The 22,141-nt window shown below is 38.9% G+C and overlaps 1 protein-coding gene and 2 long non-coding RNA genes across 4 annotated transcripts; 2 read left to right on the top strand and 1 right to left on the bottom strand.

Annotated features, from left to right (window-relative positions):
- Positions 1–252: 252 nt before the first annotated feature.
- LOC148205160 (uncharacterized) lies at positions 253–2,371 on the bottom strand. The gene is made up of 2 exons (XM_088103393.1): positions 415–2,371; positions 253–269 (listed from the first exon to the last, which is right to left on the bottom strand). The coding sequence occupies exons 1-2, from the start codon at positions 2,369–2,371 to the stop codon at positions 253–255; spliced, it is 1,974 nt and encodes a 657-aa protein (XP_087959519.1).
- A 292-nt stretch (positions 2,372–2,663) lies between these two features.
- LOC148205159 (uncharacterized) lies at positions 2,664–3,647 on the top strand. Its single transcript, XR_015783214.1, has 3 exons — positions 2,664–2,798; positions 3,145–3,249; positions 3,620–3,647. It is a non-coding gene; the product is annotated as an uncharacterized LOC148205159 (long non-coding RNA).
- Positions 3,648–6,677: 3,030 nt separating this feature from the next.
- Positions 6,678–9,218, top strand: LOC148205158 (uncharacterized). 2 transcript variants are annotated; one of them, XR_015783212.1, is made up of 5 exons: positions 6,678–6,868; positions 7,005–7,293; positions 7,715–8,489; positions 8,571–8,700; positions 8,816–9,218. It is a non-coding gene; the product is annotated as an uncharacterized LOC148205158 (long non-coding RNA). The 2 variants fall into 2 exon arrangements; XR_015783213.1 differs by having other exon boundaries at positions 7,001–7,293.
- Positions 9,219–22,141: the final 12,923 nt, after the last annotated feature.

Genomic DNA, 22,141 nt, shown 5'->3' with positions numbered 1-22,141 from the left:
TTATTTGGAAGATATTTTCTGTTGATATTCCCAAATTAAATTCAACAACTGAATTTTATCTTTTAGATTTTCTGACTTTCCAAAATTGCACAAATACCCTGAAATTTCCTCTATCTGCACTTTAGCCCCTTCTGAATTTTCCAAATAAAATCTGACTTTGGGCCTTGAATTGTCATTTGGACCAATAAAACTTATATTCTCAGCTGCACAAATAAACATTAGAAAATCCAAGAATAATTTATGCATTAAAACTCACTTTTTACGTCTCTCTATTTTCCAAAGCCAATAATTCCAATCATCACAAATTCACTTAAAATAAACCATTTAAACACAATTATCCCATCAAAATTTTAATTTTTAAACATAAATGTGGGCATAAATATGCACTCATCGGTCGGACGTGCAGCTTCAAACCCGTCGCGTAGCACTCCCGTGCCGTCTTCTGGTCTGCCCGGACCGTGTAGATAGTTCCCTTCTCGGAGGGGTACTTCATCGTGAGGTGGGGCGTAGAGACGATCGCTCCAAACGCGTTTAAGCACGGCCTTCCGAGCAGTACATTGTACGAGGTGTTAGCCTCTACTAGCAGATATCGGATTCTCTTTTCCTCGCTAGAGCGACCGGTCCCCAACCTTGTCCGAAACTCCACATATCCCCTTGTATCGACCCTTTCTCCTGCGAACCCTACTATCTGCCCATCATAAGGGACGATAAGATCCTCTGAGATGTCCATTTGCAGGAAGGTCTTCCAGTAGAGGATGTTGACCGAACTCCCCTGGTCAACTAGCACTTTGCTGACTCCGTACCGCGCTATCTCTGTAGTTATGACCATAGGGTCGTCCTGGTCAGGGTCGAGCGCGTGAAAATCTTCATCCGAAAAGGTAATGGGCGGCATGGAGCGACGTGGCTTGTCAACCAAATGCACGGACTGGAGGGCTCGAACATGGCGCTTATGGGCGGAGGAAGATGATCCCCCTCCCGCAAATCCTCCAGAAATAGTGTTGATGTGCCCCCTCAGGGGGCGTTCTCGACTGCGGCTGCGACTTCGGCTATGTCGCCTCTCTGAGCGAGGCCGCTCCGCTCTTGAATTCCTCGACTTATCCTTACGGTAGGCCGATCCCTGAGCAGGCCGATCGGTCGATTGCCGTGGGCGCTCGTCACGGACGTATTTCTTGAGCTTTCCCGCCCGGATGAGTTCCTCTATTTTATCCCTGAGGGTCCAGCAATCCTCGGTGGTATGACCCATATTTTTATGGTAGGCGCAGTGCTTGCTCCAATCGGCTCCCTTCGGAGTTGGGTGCCCTTCCCGCTCCTGTATCAGTTCTGCGCTCAAAGCCTCTCGGAGGATTTCCTCCCTTGGGGCGTTCAGGGGGGTATACTGTTGGAAGCGGGGTCCCTTTTTCTGCTCCTTGTGCCTGGGACCGGACGGCTTTCCCATCGACGAACCGGGCTTATTACCGTCCGTCCTTTCTCCCCTGGCCTCCTGACTCTCCCTTTTGTATGAGAGCTTCATCTCCTCCACCCTTATCTCATCTGTCGCTCGTTCTCTCAGCTCTTCCATCGTTTTGGGCGCTCGCCTGCAGACGCTATCCTTAAACGGCCCCGGCTTGAGAGCCGGTAGGATGTAGTGAAGGGCGAGCTCCGGCGTTAGGCTTTTCACTCGCCGAACGGTCTTCTGGTACCTATCCATAAACGTCCGTAGCGTTTCCTCCTTCCCTTGCTTGAGGGTCATTAATTCGAATACGGTTAAGTCTTGGGTACTACTGGCCGTGAATTGTTTGATGAATAGCTGTTTTATCCCAGCAAAGTTTTCGATGGAATTGGGAGGTAGGGTGTTGAACCATTCCAATGCTTCGTCCTCCAACGAAAGCGAGAACGCTCGGCACCAAATGGCGTCATTGCCCGTTCTGAATGCCATTGCATTCGAGAACGTCTTTATATGGGACTCGGGGTCCGTCGTCCCATTATACATCTTGCATTGTGGAGCCACAAATTGTTCCGAAATTTGGACGTTCATTATGTTTTGGGTGAATGGAAGTAATAAAGTGGACGGGGGTTCCGACTTTACTATCATCCGTCCGTCCTCGGCAGCGCTCTCAGCGTGCACCGATTTAACTTTACTTCCCTCTGCCTCGGACCCGGTAGGCCTCCAGGTGCTATCACGCTCGGTGTCTTGAGGCGTGCGTTCTTCCGCCGTCGCCTTTCCTTTACCCTTCGCTCGCTCCTCTCCTCCATCCGCCCTTCCAACATCCCGGGCTATCCGGGCTTCACAATCGGCCTTGACGGCCGTCAGTTCGTCCTCGTGACGCTGTTGCATTTCGTCCATTTTTTGCTGCAGGGCTCGGACCATCTCAACGGGGTCGTCCATGCTCATGTTTCTCGTGGTCACCATTGGGTTTTTTAAAATCACACGGCCCCACGGTGGGCGCCAAATGTTTCGGATGTGTAGGGCAGTGTTACTCCAAGTCTCTAAATTCTCCTGTGGTCTTGCTTCGGTGACGGGTCCTCTCCTCAAAGCTTAGCACTTCTCTTGTTCCTGAGGGGTGGAGACCTGCAAAAGATTCTCCGATGCCAAAGTCAGTTTCAGAGCAATGGCTTTTCTCAGGGATAGCAATAAATATGCATTCAATGTAAAAACTCCACATTGCCCCAACGCTTCCCCCATTGCCAAAACCGTCGTCTAGTGCCGCCACAAAATGGAAAAACTCCACAAACATTATCGCACCGAAATCCAACGCCTCCGCTCCCTCCGTCTCCCTCGCCTCATCAACAACTCCACCACCGCTTCACCCTCCTCCTGGGTCATTTCTAATACCCTAATAAATTGAATGTTTAAAGTTGTATACTTTCATGACTGTGTATGCTCCATGGATGGATTTTTCAATTGGGTTTTGATTAAGCTCTCTTTTTGTGTTTGTGCATCATGTCACTTAGGGCGTTGTAGTTATATAACTGTGTTTCTGGATAAACTGATATATACAGAAGGAAACACTACACTAAACCAAACATACCCCATATAAATGAGCTTTGATGTTGTTTAGATGAGATTTCTATTTTATCGCACTGTGGTAATTACGATTTTATGGGTAATTGAGCATTCAGCAACGACAGGTGTGTTTAGTCTCAATTAGTCTTCTTTCTTCACAGGCTGTAGTAAGCTGTGTGGCTAGCCTTCCCCCTGAGCTCCTTCGCAATGTTATTAATAGATTGGAAGCAAGCGAGAGTACATGGCCTGCTCGTAAGCATGTCGTGGTAAGCTGACATACCATCTCTTCCTCTGCCTCAGTCCTGGTAAGCTTTTTTGTTGACACTAACATATATGAATTTATCTGATAATCTTGTTTTTTTCTTTCTTTAATTTGCTTTTACTGTGTAATTTTTGTGCTTATGGCCTCTGGTATTGATATATTTATTGACTTTTTCCTTTATCAATATGAGTCGTGGTCACCTTTGAACATAGAATTTATTGCTGTTTCTTTGAGTTTTGGTTCAGCTTAATTGCTTGTGATGTTCATTTCTATGTTTGGATTGGTGAAAAATGATGGAATGAGGTGGTTGTTTTTTAAATTTTGCATTGCATATTTTGGCCTTTTTACTTACTGCTAACTTGCCAACATTGCAGGTGAAGAGCGGAAGGCTTGTGCCTCCACCTCAATACTAAGCAATAGGGTATGTTTTAATGCATCAACTATTATAGTTTTCATGTGATATCTTTTATCCTTTTGCTGCGAAGAATGAAATTTGAGTTTCAGAATTCGTATTGGTTCAATTTGGTGCACGTGCACCAGACCTGGTTGGAAGACTCAGCGCAAGGTGAATGGTTTCTTTAGATGGTTCCTATAGCTTATAAGATAAACATGTTGGATCAGTTGGGTGCAGTTATCTTTTCCAAATTTATTTTCCCCTCTATCATGCTCTTTATGTTGCACTATAGTTTACCAATTAAGCACTTTTTTCTATCCATGATGTTCTAAATAAAAATAATAATACTTGTTGAATTGAAAGTGTTGTCTGTTCTGTATTTTGGTTGATATTGCAGTTTCACATGGAATAAAGTTGTTGTATTGTATTCAATCTTGCTCCAGTTCTACCGTTTCCTGAAAATATGCAAAGGGTCCAACTTTTTTTGGCTCATGTCTCTATGCAAAAGATACCCTACTTGTCTCAAATGGCCTTTCTAGATCCACCCTAATATCAGTATAAGGGTCTAATAATTAGTTTCTATGCAATTATGCAAAATTTTGAATATAAGTGCAGTTTTGGTTTCATGCGTTGAATGCTGCAGGAACAATTTGAATCCAGTCAGCACGTTTAACTCCTAAGAAAAAAATGCCTACAGTTTTATCTACAATTCCAACAGACTAAGTCAAATTATTTCTGTTTATTCCTAGTAGTTGTGAAAAAAACTATTCTTTATGCAGATATATAGTGTAAAAAAAAATGCAGCAACATGTGAGATATATATAAAATTTGTAAGTGATTTTGCTATTGAAGTAAAAATATTGCTGAAGTTTTTAAATTTGATGTGAGAAGACAACACCAACTACTAGTGAGTTAATTAAGGACAAAAAGGGTACACCATTACAGATGCAGAATCACATGGTTGCAGTGATAAAATAGTATGATAATAAACATAGATAACCCTGTCACTTTTATCTAAAATACAAGTTCAAGTAGACCACAAAAGGAAGCACCAATGCTTGTGTCTTTATTGGGACTAACCAACAGTTATCTTTGTATTTACCAATTGTTTTATAAATTTTTTGTTTCTCTGTTTTTCATCTGTATCTTGATCATAATTTTTTTTTCTCTACATAAAATTTGGTAAAAAGGAAGGCCCATGGGCTAGCCCTGACCCATAGGGCTTTGGGGGTATTTAGTCCTGTGGGCTTTTTTAATAAAGGGCTTTTTTTGGCCCTGTGGGCTTTTTTGGCCCCAACCCATGTGGGCTAGGGACAAGTTTGATTATTGGGGCTTATTTGACAGCTCTACTCCTAAACCTTTATTCACCTCCCTCACTCTTCTCAACCTTTTCTCACCTCCCTCATTCTTCTCAACTATTTATCTTTCATCTCTCTCACTTCAATCTTTTCTCTATGTAGCTCCAACTGAAAAAATTCACCTAACCCTAATCCACCTTCTTCACTTATCCAATTTGTTTCTCTCTTATCTCCATCCTCTCTCTCACCCACATACAGTAACCCGCGATATCGCAATTTGTTGCTCTTGCTTTGTTCGTTCATTTGTTTTCCACTCTAATAACAAAATAATTGATGATGTGGATGTTGAATTTTGATTGGAGGATTGTGTTATATCTTTTTCCTTCTGATTGTTATTAAATTTCGTTTTTAAATTTTAGAATTAGTAGTTTATCTTCGGGAAGATTTGATATTTTGACTATTAAGTTGTTCGAAAATATTTTCCAAAAGAAAAAATTGTTATGTGAAAAGGAAATTCTGGAAGGGATAAGTCATTGTCCAAAAACTTGTTTTATGAAGCCAGCTTTTAAAAATAATTCTAAAAACATATTTTCGACAAAAAACAATATTTCAGAATATACTTTTTACCTTTATGCATATAACCAACGTCAAAATACATGTACTAAATGATTTAACAGAAAAAATTATTGAAGAGAGTTATGAACGAGAAAATTGTTGTTGTTGACTCTCTCCCCTTAAAAAGAGACCACTGTTAGTTCCCTTTCGAATGTTTCATATTGATAAGCATATTTTCATTTACTTTTTGTAAAAAGAATAAAAATATTCTAAGAAATTACACATGTTCTTCTATATTTGAGCAAATTGCAAAATATTGAGTAGTTTCCAAAAAGAACTGCATTGATATATCAACTAATTAAAAATTAACCAGAAATTAGTAAACTAGTCATAATGAACCTCTTAGCTCTTAGTTGGACCAGAAAATTACTTTTCAAAGTAACATGTAAGTTTATTTTAAACAATTCACATCTCCAACTTCTTTGGTCAATATAAACATGATGTTGTCATTCTGATTTATAATTTGCCGCATAAGTGAAGTTAAGAAAAACAAAACGCACTGAATTTGAAATTGGAATTTAAACTTAATAAATCTGTTACCATCGCGCTCATAGTTTAACTTCTACTCCTTTCATTTCTATGATTTTATCAAAATTGGTATTAAGAAACTAAATGCTTTGCAACTATTATGGGTCAATGCAAACGTCTTTTCGTGGGGGTTCTTGTTTTTTATAGTTTTGAAATTATTGAAATTATTGAAATTATTGTAGACTTTAGTTTTTTACAAATTTAATAACAATAAGAAGAAAAAAGATATAACACAGTCCTCCAATAAAAAATCAACATCATCAATTATTTTATTATTAAAATGGAAAACAAATGAACGAAATGCAAAATAGACTTTTTATAGCGTCTGTTTATACCTGTTCATGTATAAAAAATAATACGATGGTAAAATAGTAAATAAAGAAAACTTTTTTACACCAGTTATTCTAAAAATAGGTATAAAAAATAATATAATGACAAAATTGTAATAATAATAAATAATTTTACACCGGATATTCTCAGAACCAGTGTAAAAAATAATTTTTACACCTATTTTACTTAGAACCGGTGTGGAATATTTAATATTCTAGCCACCCCTTCTATTCACAATTCACTGCGCGCATCTTCTTCTTCTTTCCTCTTGGTTCTGCATTTCTTCATCTTTGCTTCACATCTTCTCTTCTCTTAGTTCTCTCTGGCGTCTTCTTCTCCTCCGCAAGCTCCTTCGCATTGATGGCATTGATGGCAGAGTTCAAAACCGCCAATCCGCGACTCTTTTCCGATCTGCTCGTCAAAACCCTTGTGCTCTTGGACCGCGCCTCCTCTAGAAGGTTAATTCCTCTCTTTTGTTATGTTTGGGCGATTAGGGTTCCACTTATATAATGATAGATGTTATTATTTCCTTGGTATATAAAATCATGGCTTGTGAAGCATGGCCTCTTTTTGATCGAGTTTCTTCTCAGCTAGGTGGTGGATGCCAAAAATTTGCGCTTCCAGCTTGATGAGCACCGTGGCTCATCTTCATTTCCTGAAGCATATTTTCAGATAGCATTTGCGATAAGTGTTGATTATATTAGTGGATATAGGAGGCAAATTGCGGTGGATTTCGCTTGACATATGCTCCAGGACCATAATGACCGAACCTTGTGCAGTAAGGATTTGGTTGATAAGGCTTTAAAGAGAAATAGTGGAGACAATTTGTCTGCAGTTGTGATTTGCTTCCAGCAGCAACCTCCTCGCAAACTTGGAGACAAGGGTATCTTTGCATGATATATATATCACCCTAGCAACTCATACAGTACTCAACATTAAATTTAGTCCTTGGATATTTAGAGTCACTATCTCTGCCTCATTCTTGTTACATTTCTGCAAAAGAATCAGATAAGAAGATAAAAAAAATTGAATCATACATTATACGTTACGTGTATAAATGCATTTATATAGAAAGAGAAATTGTGCCAGCTTATCCTTAATTATACTATTGGTACCTATTATAGAAAGATAATGCCTACTCAAGTTCTTTGGCTTGATTCTTCACGGCATTAGCAACCTCTATGGCTGATTGCTTTGATGGCTCATTTAGATGGAGCAAAAATGTTATATTGTCATGCAACATTGTATTTGCATTTTATTAGAACTAACTATAATTATACCTTTTCTTATCCCTTTGTTTTCAGATTGCCATCAAGCTTGAAAAAGGTCTTCCACCCAATAATTATATGTGCAACATTTGCAGAGCTGTCAGCAATTGCTTTGGTTTCTTTCCAAGTCCTTTTTAATGTTATAGAGCAAACTGATTTTATGTTTTGCCCCAGGTCCCTACTGTTCTAGTTCAAAAGCTATTTAATCAAATTTTTCAATACATCAATGTGGAACTCTTTAATAGGTAAACATGTCCTTTTTCATTCAATCCTTTTTACAGTAATGGACTAATTATAACTCTTTAATCTGATTTGAAATCTGATTGTAGTATTGATAGCTTCTTATTCTGGTTTGGGAAACTAACTTAGGAAAGAAATTCTGATGGACGTGAGGGCAGTAGCTTGTATGCAATCAGATTTTGTTTTCTGCTGGATCCATGCTTCAATGGTTTTAGTTTTTTTGGGTTGTGTTGTGTGACTTATATGTAGTGTTATCTGTGTTGATGAGTGAGCAGAGAAATGAATTGCGGTATGGTCCAGACAGAGTGAAATACTTGGGACCCTTTTCGGCTCAGACTCCCTCTTATTTGACTGGAGAATTCCCAGGGGACTATGGATGGGACACTGCTGGATTGTCTGCTGATCCTGAAGTAAATAATCTTGTATACCGATTACTTTGTTTCTTCATCTGTAGGTGGTTATATCTTTTTCAAAGATCATTCTCATCTCAATTCGACCAAGCACAGAAATTCTAGGAAAACTTCCTGGCACTAACTTTCTGGTAGACAAGACTGAAAATCTTCATCACCAGGTTAGTATGTCATATATATGCATCTGTTGGCACTAACTTTGTTTCTTTTGCTTTTCTTATTTTTATTTACTTTATTTTTAGGGTGTCACACACGTGATTTGCTGCACAGGAACAATAGCATTTCCTTAAAGCATTGATTTACTGCAGCATTTGATGTCATAACTAGAATGCAATAGAAGATTAGTTATCTGAAGATTCAAGAGTGGAAAATGTAAGCATAATACTGATGCCTTTTACTGAAAGTTGCCTAAAACATAATCTTCATCTACTCTTCATGCACTTATGGATATTTTTATTTTAATTTTGACTAAGTTTTTAAATTGAAGATTGGGTTGGAGTGAAGAATCTAGTATCTGCATTGCCTTCCTCACTGAAGAGAGTTGTTCTTGTGTCATATGACCAAATTCAATGAATTGCCATGGAGGTAAGCATACCTCATTTTGCTCTTCTTTATTTTGTCGATATAACTTTCCTTCCTGCTTATGCCAGACCCAATAATTAGAAGAAGAAGAAAAAGTAAAATATAACTTATGTTATTTATAATTATTGTGATCTATTTTAATAATTAATAAATAAAGCGAGGATTAGAGATGTATATTATATTTTGGGTACACTTTCTTTTCTCTGCTACGGTCTTCAATTATAATGTTCAAAAGATCTTTTTATTTTAAAAGAAAGTGTAAAACTAAACATCATAGTAATATTGAAGTCCAGGCCTTCTTAAAACTTCCTCTTTGCCATCTTTTATAGTTTACAATATAAGAGTTTAGATAAAAAGTTCTCAAATTTAATTAAATTTCTGATTTCTCCAGTTTAGTTAAAATTAATTTAGAAATATAATTATAAACTTTTAAAATAAAAGATTCCTTTAATTCTTTTCAAATAATTCAAATTAATTAATGATTTAATTATTAAAGCAGAATTTCCCTTTGTTGTATCATATTACCTTATTTTACGAATATACAGTTTTTGTTTGAATATGTTATGTTTGATTATTTTTTGTGGTTTTGGAAAATAGACGTGTGACAGGAAGAGCAAACAGAATAGTTCCAAAAGCTCCTCCTCTACCATATTCTAGGCTTGCACCATCATTAGCTCGTCTTCCCACCACTGCACCACCTTCCTCCATTGATGACAACAACCAATCAGTATGTTTTAATAACACTAGTAGAATATTTGCTTTTAAAATCGCACTTTATACTTCGGTTTATAACAAACCGGTGCCTAATAAAACGCGATGGCAAAATTGAAAATAAGTTCAATTTATATGCCTCGGTTTCATGATCACCCGAAGCATAATGGTGATATCACCTCGCTGCTCTCAAAACCGGTGTCTAAAACCACGTCTACTATTTCGGTTACTCCGAAAACCGAAGCATAAACCCTACGAAATAGGTATACTGCTTCGGTCTCTCTCAGAACCGAAGCATATACACACTGCCACCTCTACCACAAAATAGGTAAACCCTCTACTCTCGCCCTCTGCCATCTCGCACTCTCGCACTCTGCACTCTGCCCTCTGCCCTCTCGCCTCTCGCCCTCTGCCCTCTCGCCTCTCGCCTCTCGCCGTCTCGCCCTCTGCCCTCTCGCCTCTCGCCTCTCGCCTCTCGCCTCTCGCCCTCTGCCCTCTCGCCTCTCGCCCTCTGCCCTCTCGCCCTCTCGCCCTCTCGCCTCTCGCCTCTCGCCCTCTGCCCTCTCGCCTCTCGCCCTCTCGCCCTCTCGCCCTCTGCCCTCTCGCCCTCTCGCCTCCAACATCAGGGCACGCCCATCTGAGTATGTAATTTGCTGTTTCATCTATGTAATTTGCTGTTTCATCTCTTTAATTTGTTGTTTCATCTCTGGCTTTCTGTTTCATTTTTAACAGTTTTTCAGTTTGGGGTTCTGGAGTTTGAACTGAAAAAAAAAATCCTACTACCTCGGTTTAGGTTCTGACCGAGGCCGTAGAATCAGAAAACTAACACGTTACTGCCTCGGTTATTCAACAACCGAGGCATAAATCCTATCTTTTTTAACCCAGTTCACAACCGAAGCATAAAACTTACCCTTTTTTACCTCGTTGGTATATACTTCGGTTGTAGAACCGGTGTCAATAACCAAAAGAAACCGGTGTCATATCCTCTTAATGTACTAGTGTAACCTTAAATACATAAACATTACAATTGAAGTTCTATCAACTTTGAAGTTCTTTACGATTGATTTGGTGTTCTATCTTCTGTTCTACAGGTTTGTCCTGTTTGTTTGACCAATCCAAGAGACTCGGCCTTCGGGTGTGGTCACATGGTGAGTTATCATTATTCTTATTTATTATTATTATTATTATTTATTTATACAATATTTTAGAAAAACAAACTTGCAAGGATTGTGGATACAAGTTAACTAATTGACGTCACAGTGTAATCTTTGTTTATTGTTGCAGGTAGAAGATGCTTGAATATCTGTTTTGTAAATTTCTTTTAGTTTCAAAATAATATGATCTTTATAATTTTATCCTTCATGTAATTAATAGGAAGGAAGAAAATTTTAATTGCGATGCTGAAATATAAAAAACTAAAAGAAGTATATACAAGGAATAACTCCTTTAAAATTACACTACAGATTAAAAAATTAATAATTCGTTTAATTGTTTTGTAAAACCGACTATTATGGATATGAATGAATAATAATATTTTTTATTAATGGAAAAAGTATTTTTTTTACCTTGAGTTAAATGTATTTAAAGAACATACTTAAGTATTTAATATTGTTTCATCTTAACACAAAAAGAAAAAAAATGCATGTTTTAGATTTGAGTCAATCAATCATCTGAAACAATTACTTAGAATGACTCTAATTTGATTAGCTAAAGACTCTTTGTACTTGTTTGGAGTAGTTCAACTTGTTTCCATTTGAGAATCATAATTTAACTTGTAGTGCTCACGTCAATCGAGAAGCTTTGAGTGCGGATATTATGTCATGAGGCACATGCAGAAAATTATATCTGCAAATGTCGTTGACTCATGGAAATTGGTAACGTGAACATTTTATAACTAAGATTTTAAGCCATTAATATTATAACTTTACTCAAACTATTCATTGTGTAGATATTTGATGACACGTCTCCAATGGAACAACATGTCATAAAGGATGTTCGGGAGCAGTGGACTACATTTTTTTTAACCATTTGTAAATCATTAGATGTTTCAATATTACATTTTGAGTTTAGGAACTATTTTATGTGTAATATGTTAAGAAACTATGTTAGGTAAATATAATTAGGAACTTTGTTAAGTAAATATTACATTTTGATGTGTTAATGAAAACAATATTGATTATTTTACTTGTTATTGATTATTTAAATTGTATTATGGGATTGAATCTTATGCAGGTCTGGATATGGATAGTAGTACATACAAATAAAATATTTAAAAAAAAACATCACTTTTTACACCAGTCAAAGCCACAGCAGGTATAAAAAGTCTTATTTTTTACACCTATTATAGCACCAGTAGGTATAAAAAGAAAAATTTTCTCTAACTAAATATAAGACTTTTATACCTATTATGCACAACACAAGTATAAAAAGTAAAACTTTCTACACCAATTTAATAGTAGGTATAAAAAATTATAAACTTTCTATACCCCTTGCTTCTATACCTACTCCAAAATAGGTATAAAAAGCCTTTTTTAATAGGTATAAAAAACCATTTTTGTACTAGTGGAACAGAGTAAGAGCAACAAATTGCGGTGTCGAAGGTTGTTGTATGTGGGTGGAAGAGAGTATGGAGATGACAGAGAAACAAATTGGATAAGTGAGGAAGGTGGATTAGGGTTAGGCGAATGTTTTTTATTTTTTCAGTTGGGGCTATACTAAGGATGACAGAGAAAAGATTGGAGTGAGATGGATGAAAGAGAAAGGGTTGAGAAGAATGAGAGAGGTGAGTAAAGGTTTGGGGACTTTAAAACTTAGAATTCATAATATATGAGAATATTTTTGGTACACGTTGCTAAAATGTACCATTTGAAAAAAACGAGCCCGCACGTGCACACACGCACGCGCGCGCGCACACACACATATATATATATATATATATATATATATAAACATGTCTTGCATCACTATAAATGTTGTCATTCCAACCAAGTTGGCAAGTCCGATCATTTATATAATGTTAAACCAATAAAAGGAAAAAGATGCAAATACGAAGGGACCGGTTCAAAACCATGCAACACATTCCAGAAAATTACATTTTGAAAAGTCAAATCTATTCCCAAAATACATTAGAAAAAAAAACATTTTTTATAATAACTTTCTATACATCAGATATAAAAAGTGACGTAGTGATATAATTATAAATAAAAATAACACTTTTTACATCGATGATAATTATAATCAATATTAAAAGCGGAGATGATGACAATTTTATAATAAATAAGAAAATTTTCTTTATCGATTTTAATTGTAACTCGTATACAAAGTTAACACGGTAGCATAATTGTATAAACAAAATAAATTTTACACCAATTTTCATTTTAATCAATATAGAAAGTGATTTCCAATTATGGTTTTCTACTTTCAATGCAAAATGAGTACTAGTCAAGTATTATTCAATTTTATGTGAAATGAAAAAAAAATGTATTATTGATATACCAATAGTATATAGGTCGTTTCATTAAATGGGTTATTCCTACCGATCTCTGTTGCCCTTGTTTATGTATGTTATGCATTCAATTGCAGTGGATTTGCCTCATTCCATGTATAGCTGCAATATGAATCCATAGGGGCTTTCTATCATCATATATTCTTATGGGAAGTGTAGCCATTTCTCGCCTTGGATTGTGGATGTTTGATTTGTCTTTGCTTCAACAAATGCATGCAAGTTCACCTTTATTACGTGATGTTATTCAAATTTTTCTAAATATTTTATTTTAAAAATGTCTACGACCTTCTTAATAGTCATCTTGGCCTCACTTCTCTTTCATTAATTTTTTTGGTATAGGATCTTGTTCCTGAATCTAATCGTTTGATTGTTGGGGCTGTCCAGAACTCACTACAGTCTTTGATGGACTTATTGACCTATATTATGGAATCATAATTTCTGATCCACAGGTGAGCTTTTAAACATACATGTTCTACACGAAATATTTAATTTTTTTATTAAATATTTCGATATAGAAACACAGTGATATTTTTGTAATAAATAAGAAAATTTTATATACCAATTTTAATCATAACTCGTATACAGAGTTAACACGGTGGCATAATTGTATATACAAAAAACAATTCTACACCAATTTTCATTTTAATCAGTATAGAAAGTGGTTTCCAATTATGGTTTTTTACTTTCAATCCAAAATGACATTTCTTCTTCCTTTCGTGACGAAGTTCAATTTATGTATGTTTCGTGAAGGTTTGGATGGTTTTGTGGCTCGAATGGTGGTTGATAGAGAATTGATTTTGATTTGGGGAAGACGGTGACATGCCTAACCTAGCCTAGTAAGAGAGTAAGCAGTGGTCAATCCAAATATTTCGGGAGTCGAAGATGAAAATGTCATCCAATTTTAATTTCCAACCCATGTTTGTTGGACTAGCGCGTATGTTCGTGTTCCCTAAGGCCGTGTAGTGGTAGACGTGGATGATGATGATGTTGGAGACATATTGGAGTGTGATGTAGTTGTGGCCTGTGACGTGGACGTTAGCATCACAACCGTTGACGATTTTGAAACTGTTGAAGATGAGGTCATGCTTTAGGTTAATGGTCATATTAGCGGAAAAAATGATTTAGAGAGGTTTGTCTTAGATGATGGCGTGTCGGAGTATGCTCGCTCTTCCTGCCCATGGCGTCTTTGCCGAACACAACGCTGCAGTTTGCCAACTTCTATCGGTTTGTCGCCCAGTTCGGGTCGTAGCGCCATTAATTGTCGATTGGGTTTCCGGTGAGACAAGCATGTTGTTAGTCTTTGGCTAGTGTTTGTCTTCTTCATAACAAGACATTGACCTTCCTACATCTCCAAAACAGAAAGTAGCAAAATTTTTAGTGTTTGAGAATAAGGAGAAGTAAAATTATATAATGTAGGTTATAGGGCTGAAAAAATATTGTTTACCATTGATGTTTGTGGATTATGGCTTCGTGGTCAAGGTGTTGGTGGGGTAGTATAGTAAGGTTGATGAGAGATTTCGAGGGTGAGAAGGAGATGGTGTTTCATGGTGGAAGACCTTCGAAATTTCCTTTTTCGACGAGGCAAGAAGAAGGTCCGACATTTTGATTGGCGAGAGATTTTTTTATCCTAGTTGTACCTTTAATTGGTATAAAAAGTAACACTTTCTATACCTATTTTAGAACTAATATAAAAAGTCAACACTTTATATACTCTCTATTTCTATACCGGTTCCAAAATCGATATAGAAAACCCTTTTTTAACAAGTAAAATCAAATATTGTTTTAGTAGCTAGATTAGACTTGTATTTATTGCATATACTTCAAAGCTGGTATAAAAACTTGAACTACAACAAGTGGGTAACATTCCAATTGTACCATATATGGCCGAGTACTCCTTGATCATACTAGTATAGGTCTCATCTTTGGATGAGTACATGTCGAACTACTAAGTTGACATGTATTCGCCCAATCGCTATTTGGTCAGTGCAACATTATATAGGACATTTCAACAAAATATTCTGTCTTTAACTTATCTTTTGGGTCTTATCTTGTGAGAAGCAAGTGACGATCCAACCTTGACACTTATCTTGGATAATTTTAAGTGGTCTGTCCTCAAGTTCATAAGTTCTCTCTTTCTTATCTCTTCCATTTTAAATCTTTTCAATTTTCATTTCTTAATTGTCATTAGAACATTTCTCTCTAAGCATGCTATTCCACATAATGTTGTATCTAGAGCCATTGGTTTGATCATCTTAGGAATTGCATGTTAGAGTAGAAAGAAAAGCTTTTTAATTCTTGTTTTTTTTTTTAGTACTCATTTTCCTGCGCTCAGAAAAACGCTGATTACAGGTGCAACTTGTTTGCTCCAGTTCTGGTTCATTTCTTATCCGAATTAGGTGCAACTTTTTTTAAAAGTTTCGTCCAGATGTATAATAAAATGTAAAACTCTTACTTTATTTCAATTCATTCGTCTACTATGTACAATTACTTCTTTTCCATCCAGTGTTCATTCCAGTGCTTACTGTTTCTGTACTTCTAATCTGTTTGCTTGGTATGCTTGCTGTTTGGTGTGCTTTTGATAGAGGAATAAAAGTGTATGTTAGGAGAAATAAAGGCGGGAAAGGAAGTTAAGAGGGAAAGTCTGTTAGAAGTTTGTTAGAGGGGCAAGATAGTATAAATAGTAGTAGAATAAGTGGAGAGGGGTTTTTTTTATGAGATATTTTACTCTTGGGAAATTAGACTGGACATTTTCCAGTGGAGGAAGGGAGGCTTCCTTGGGATTCTTACTTGTCATTCTGTTTGACATACTTTACAGAATTAATGAAATACTCATACATTTAATTTCTTGGTTATTGTTTGAGTGTTGTGAGAAGGGAGAATTATCTGTTACGGCTCTTTGCCTAAAAGAACCTAACAGATTTGGTCCGACCTGCCGGATCCAGATCGGAGGAGTTGCGCGATGGAGAACAAGATGAATGCACTGGAGGAAAGGTGGGAAGGAAAGTTCGAGTCCATGGAAGCCATGTTGGAAGAGATTCGAGAGGAGATGAGAGGAAGGGCTCGAGACGGGAATCGCGACCGTGGAAGACGATTGGGGAAACATGAGAGAAGAAGGAACCAGGGAAGGAGTTCGGAGGGCAGTCATTCGGTTAATGGAAGTCGAGAGACGGAGGAGGACGAATCGGAGGATGAATCGGAGGAAGAAAGGGCGGATGTACAGAAGAGTTGGATGAAGAGAGTGGAATTACCCACTTTCGAAGGGATCGATCCGACGGGATGGATTGCGAGAGCAGAGAAGTTTTTTGAAATACAGAGTGTAACTGAAAAGGAGAAGATGAAACTGGTGTACATTTGCATGGAGGGAGAAGCGAACTACTGGTTTCGTTTTTGGCGGAAGAAAGTTAAGAAACATACCTGGGCGACGTTAACGGAGGCGATGGTCAGGAGATTTGGAGGTAGACACCGGGGAACGATCTTCGAAAAATTAGCGGCAGTGAGACAACGAGAATCGGTGGCGGAATATGTTCGGGAGTTCGAAATCCTGGTGGCTCAAGCGGATGGCGTGACGGAGGAACAGTTGCTGGGGTATTTCTTTGCGGGACTCCAAGAGGAATTAAGGGATCTTGTCCGACCATACGACCCTCGCGATTTATTAACCGCAATGGAGAGGGCACGAGACGTAGAACAATCGGGGCTGATATCGAGGGTGATCAAAGGAGGCGCGGGGAGTAAAGGAGGACCAACGTGGGGAAAATACGCTGTCAGTGGGGGAACAGTGGCTAGCACGGAGATCTATCGGGGGCCATCGGAGGGACGCACAAGCAGCAATGGAGGTATGGGTCAGAAGAAAGAGGCAACGACCAGAACCGCCGGTTCGAAAGTCGAAAGTACGTCCGGTGGTGGCGGGTCGAATCGCGGAGTGCGAACACTGCCATATTCGGAATATCTCAAAAGGAGGGAGGAGGGCCGTTGCTTTCACTGTGGCGGACCGTATAGTCCCGGGCATCGCTGCGCAGAGAGGAGTTTTAAGGTGATGATTATGGGAGCCGATGACGACGAGGAAGATGCGGAGACGATGGAAGAAGCAGAACAGTGTTGCATGGAGCTGTCGGTCTATTCAGCCGGGGGGGTGACGCAATCCAACACCATGAAGATGGCTGGATGGGTTCGAGAGCGGAGGATCATCGTATTAATCGACAGCGGGGCGAGTCATAATTTTATCTCAGCTCACTTGGTCGACGAACTGAGGTTAGAGAAAGAGGAGACGCCACCCTATCGGGTATGTTTGGGAGATGGCCAGAGAAAGGAGACACAAGGGTGTTGCAAAGGGCTGTCGGTGGCGTTGGAGGGAGCGGAAGTGCGAGAGGATTTCTACATATTTGATTTAGGTGGAGTGGATGTAGTGTTGGGAGTGGCGTGGTTAGCAAAATTGGGAGAGATAAGGGTGGATTGGAAGAAGATGACATTGAAGTATGGGTCAGCAGATGCTGAGGTGGTGTTAAGGGGGGACAGCACATTAATGAAAAAATTAATTACCCCTGAAATGTTGCAAAAGGAAGCTGAGATAGAGACAGTGGCGGTGGTATGGAGTATGTATAAAGCTGAAACAGCAGAGGGACAGCTAAGGGAAGAAGACTTAACCATCATGCAAAAACAAAATTTAGAGGAAATTTTGCAGGAATTCGAGGTAGTGTTCGAGGAAGTGCAGGGACTTCCTCCTGTCAGGCGGGTTGATCACCAGATAACCCTTAAAGAAGGCACCGAACCTGTAAACGTAAGACCGTATAGATACCCTCATCTGATGAAAGCTGAAATAGAAAAACAGGTACAGGAGATGATGGGCTTGGGCATTATCAGGCCCAGTAACAGCCCATATTCTAGCCCGGTTATTTTAGTTAAAAAAAAAGATGGGAGCTGGCGTTTCTGTATTGATTACAGAGCTTTAAACAAAGTTACCATCCCAAACAAATACCCCATACCCGTGATTGAAGAATTATTAGATGAACTTCATGGAGCAGATTTTTTTTCCAAGGTGGACCTTAAATCGGGGTACCATCAAATACGGATGAAGGAAGACGATGTCCCAAAAACAGCGTTTCGGACTCATGTGGGACATTACGAATTCCTCGTAATGCCCTTCGGCCTCACAAACGCTCCGGCCACTTTCCAGGATATGATGAATTCACTGTTGAGACCTTTCTTGAGGAAGAGTGTGTTGGTCTTTTTTGACGACATCCTTGTGTACAACAAATCGTGGGAAGCTCATGAAGATCACCTCAGACAAGTGATGGAGGTGCTGCGGCAACATAGGCTATTTGCAAACAAGAAAAAATGCGAATTTGGTAAGAGACAGATTCGCTATTTGGGTCATCTGATATCAAAGCAAGGAGTTGAGATGGATGGTGAGAAGGTGTCAGCGGTGACTGATTGGCCAGCGCCCAGATGTATCAAAGAGCTGAGAGGTTTCTTAGGACTCACCGGTTACTATAGAAGATTTGTAAAAGATTATGGGAAGATCGCGAGACCTCTCACGGATCTCTTAAAAAAGGGGAAGTTTGAGTGGACGGAAATGGGGGAGGCAGCCATGCAAGCATTGAAGAAGGCAGTCACTACTGCTCCTGTACTAGCTCTGCCTGATTTTTCACAGGCGTTTCAAGTGGAATGTGATGCTTCCGGGAAAGGAATAGGAGCGGTATTGTCACAAAACAAGAAGCCCATAGCTTATTACAGCAAGGCATTGTCAGAAGGCTCATTGGGCAAGTCGGTGTATGAGAAGGAGTTGATGGCACTGGTGCTAGCCATTCAACACTGGCGTCCGTATTTACTGGGAAGACGTTTCAGTGTATTTACAGACCAGAAAAGCCTGAAACATTTGTTGGAGCAACGCATAACCACTCAAAACCAGCAGAACTGGTTAGCAAAACTCATGGGGTATGAGTTTGATATCTATTATAGAACGGGAGCTTCAAACAGAGTGGCCGATGGATTATCTAGAAAAGGTGAAGATGGGGGAGAAGGGGATAAGATGCTGCAAGGTATATCCAGGCCATATTGGCCTGATTTTCAAGAGCTTTTGGAGGAAGTAGAGAATGATGAAGGACTGAAAAAAATAATGGAAGAGATAAAACAAGATCCTGACTCCCATCCCGCTTACACCATGGAGAACGAGAGATTACATTTTAAAGGACGGCTCGTGCTTTCAGAGAAGTCTGAATGGATACCCAAGCTTTTAGCAGAATTCCATGATTCGACTATAGGGGGCCATTCAGGGGTATATCGAACATATAGGAGACTCGCTCAGGCTTTTCACTGGAGGGGTATGAAGAAGAGGGTGACCGATTATGTAGCTGCTTGTTTGATCTGTCAGCAACACAAATATATGGCATCATCTCCCCAGGGGCTTCTACAACCATTGCCAATCCCCAAGGCAATATGGGAAGAAGTAAGTATGGATTTTGTGGTTAAATTGCCAAAATCTCAGGGGTTCGACACGATACTGGTGGTGGTGGACAGGTTGAGCAAATATGGGCACTTTATCCCCATCAAGCATCCTTATACAGCAAAGGTAATTGCAGAAATTTTCGTAAGAGAGGTGGTGCGATTGCACGGGATACCCGTATCAATTGTTAGTGACCGGGATCCTCTCTTCATTAGCATTTTTTGGAAGGAGCTGTTTCGAATTCAGGGCACCAAATTGAGAATGAGTACTGCCTACCATCCGGAAACGGATGGCCAAACTGAGGTATTGAATAGGATATTGGAGACCTATTTACGGTGTTTCTGTTCAGAACAACCGAAGGCATGGAACACCGTGTTAGCATGGGCTGAATACTGGTATAATACCAGCTATCAAGGAGCAGCAAAATGCACTCCTTTTGAGACGGTTTATGGCAGAGCCCCACCTACACTAAACAGATTCATTCCAGGAGAAACGGTGGTAGAAGCGGTGGCACAGGACTTACAAACGAGAGATGAAGCTCTCAAGCAATTGCAACATCATTTGGCTAGAGCGCAAGAACGGATGGTGCAGTATGCGAATAGAAAGAGGAAGGAGTCTAGTGTGAAAGAAGGAGATTGGGTCTTCCTTAAGATAAGGCCCCATAGACAAGTGTCAATGCCAACCAAGTTGCATCCCAAACTGTCTGCTCGTTATTACGGACCTTTCTTGGTTGAAAAACAAGTGGGTCCAGTGGCTTTTAAATTGCAGCTGCCAGAAACAGCCAGAATACACCCGATCTTTCATGTGTCACAATTGAAGAAAGCTGTAGGGGAGAATAAGGTGGAAGGAGAATTGCCGGAAGAATTACAGGTGCAAGGTCCATTATACAGACCTTTGAAGGTATTGCAGAGGCGAGACAAAGATCAACAAGGAGAAAAGGTGTCCCAAGTTCTGATCCAGTGGCAGGAGGGTGGAGTAGAAGGAGCAACTTGGGAAGAGGAACGGTACATCAAGCACCAGTTTCCGGATTTCAACCTTGAGGACAAGGTTGCTGAGATGGAGGGGGGTATTGATAGAGGAATAAAAGTGTATGTTAGGAGAAATAAAGGCGGGAAAGGAAGTTAAGAGGGAAAGTCTGTTAGAAGTTTGTTAGAGGGGCAAGATAGTATAAATAGTAGTAGAATAAGTGGAGAGGGGTTTTTTTTATGAGATATTTTACTCTTGGGAAATTAGACTGGACATTTTCCAGTGGAGGAAGGGAGGCTTCCTTGGGATTCTTACTTGTCATTCTGTTTGACATACTTTACAGAATTAATGAAATACTCATACATTTAATTTCTTGGTTATTGTTTGAGTGTTGTGAGAAGGGAGAATTATCTGTTACGGCTCTTTGCCTAAAAGAACCTAACAGCTTTGGTGGCTGGATTTCATCTCCTGGACATTATAAAACATCCACACACTCTTAAGGATGATCAAAAGGCTTCAATCCAGTGCATAGAAGAGGTTAAACGCTGCTGTCCAGAGGCTTCCACCAACATCTTCCATCACAAGCAACACAAATTTTCTTGGAAGTCTTCAACAAGTAGGCTTCTTTTTTCCTTTTTGATTGCCTTTTCCAGCTTCTATTTCTTGTCTTGGCTGGATTGTATGAGTCTTTTCTTGCTTGTTTAGCCGAGTCATTTGTGTTTCCTCCTTAGGAGTTTTCTAGCACATAATTCTTGAAATTGCACTTCTTAAGAGTTTCTTTGCATCTTGATTCTTGAGGATTCAAGCGTGTAAACTTTGCTTATCTGTTCTGCATTAGTAGAGGCATTAACCAACTAAAATTGTGGTTTTAATCAAACACACTTCATCTATTAAATTCTGTTTGGCCGAGACTAGAATGCCAACCTGCATGCTTCAAAAAACTTTTGAAATCAACATCAAAACTGTTTGATATTGTGTGCTGGCCTGGGCCGAGAGTTGCTACTGCCTTGGTGTGTTTGATAGCTCATTTTGAAGCCTCTCTTCTCATTAAATCACAAAATATATAGGTTTGAAGTTTGCCAAATTAATTCTATTCATTTTAGATCTTGCTCTTCATGTATGCATAGAATTAATTAGGTGTGAATTACCTTAGTTGTGTCAATTTTTTTGCTGTTGTCTTGTTCACATGTGCCTTTGTTTTGCTTCTTAAATTCCTTGCTGTTTTATATCATTTAATCATCTAGCTTGCTGCCATTTTTTGTGTGCCAATTTTCTTGCTTTCATAGGTTCTTTTTCCATCACTTGTCTAGTAGTTTCACTTGAATTTGTTGGCCTCTTGAAGTGCATGTTTCTTAGTTTGATTCCTTGTGTTTGTTGAGGTTGGATTGTACATCTTTCCACTTAATTTTGTCCCTGATTTGGTGTTCTAAAAATCTGACTTGAGAGACACCTTACTATCTTGAGTGAAGAGTGCATTTGAGTGGAATGATCTTGCTTTGTTTTAGCCAACAAACCCATGAGTTTTGAGCCAATTTTTCTGCTGTTTGAGTGGGGCAATAATGAAGAGTTTTCAAAGTGACAACAAGCATAAAAAGAATAAAATAGGTTTC

Source organism: Vigna umbellata, chromosome 1, assembly GCF_029865625.1.
Source record: "Vigna umbellata cultivar VRB3 chromosome 1, Vumbellata_1.0, whole genome shotgun sequence".
NCBI classification, from domain to species: domain Eukaryota; kingdom Viridiplantae; phylum Streptophyta; class Magnoliopsida; order Fabales; family Fabaceae; genus Vigna; species Vigna umbellata.
Note: the sequence above shows the minus strand (reverse complement) of the source record. Positions and strands in the feature narration are given on the sequence as shown.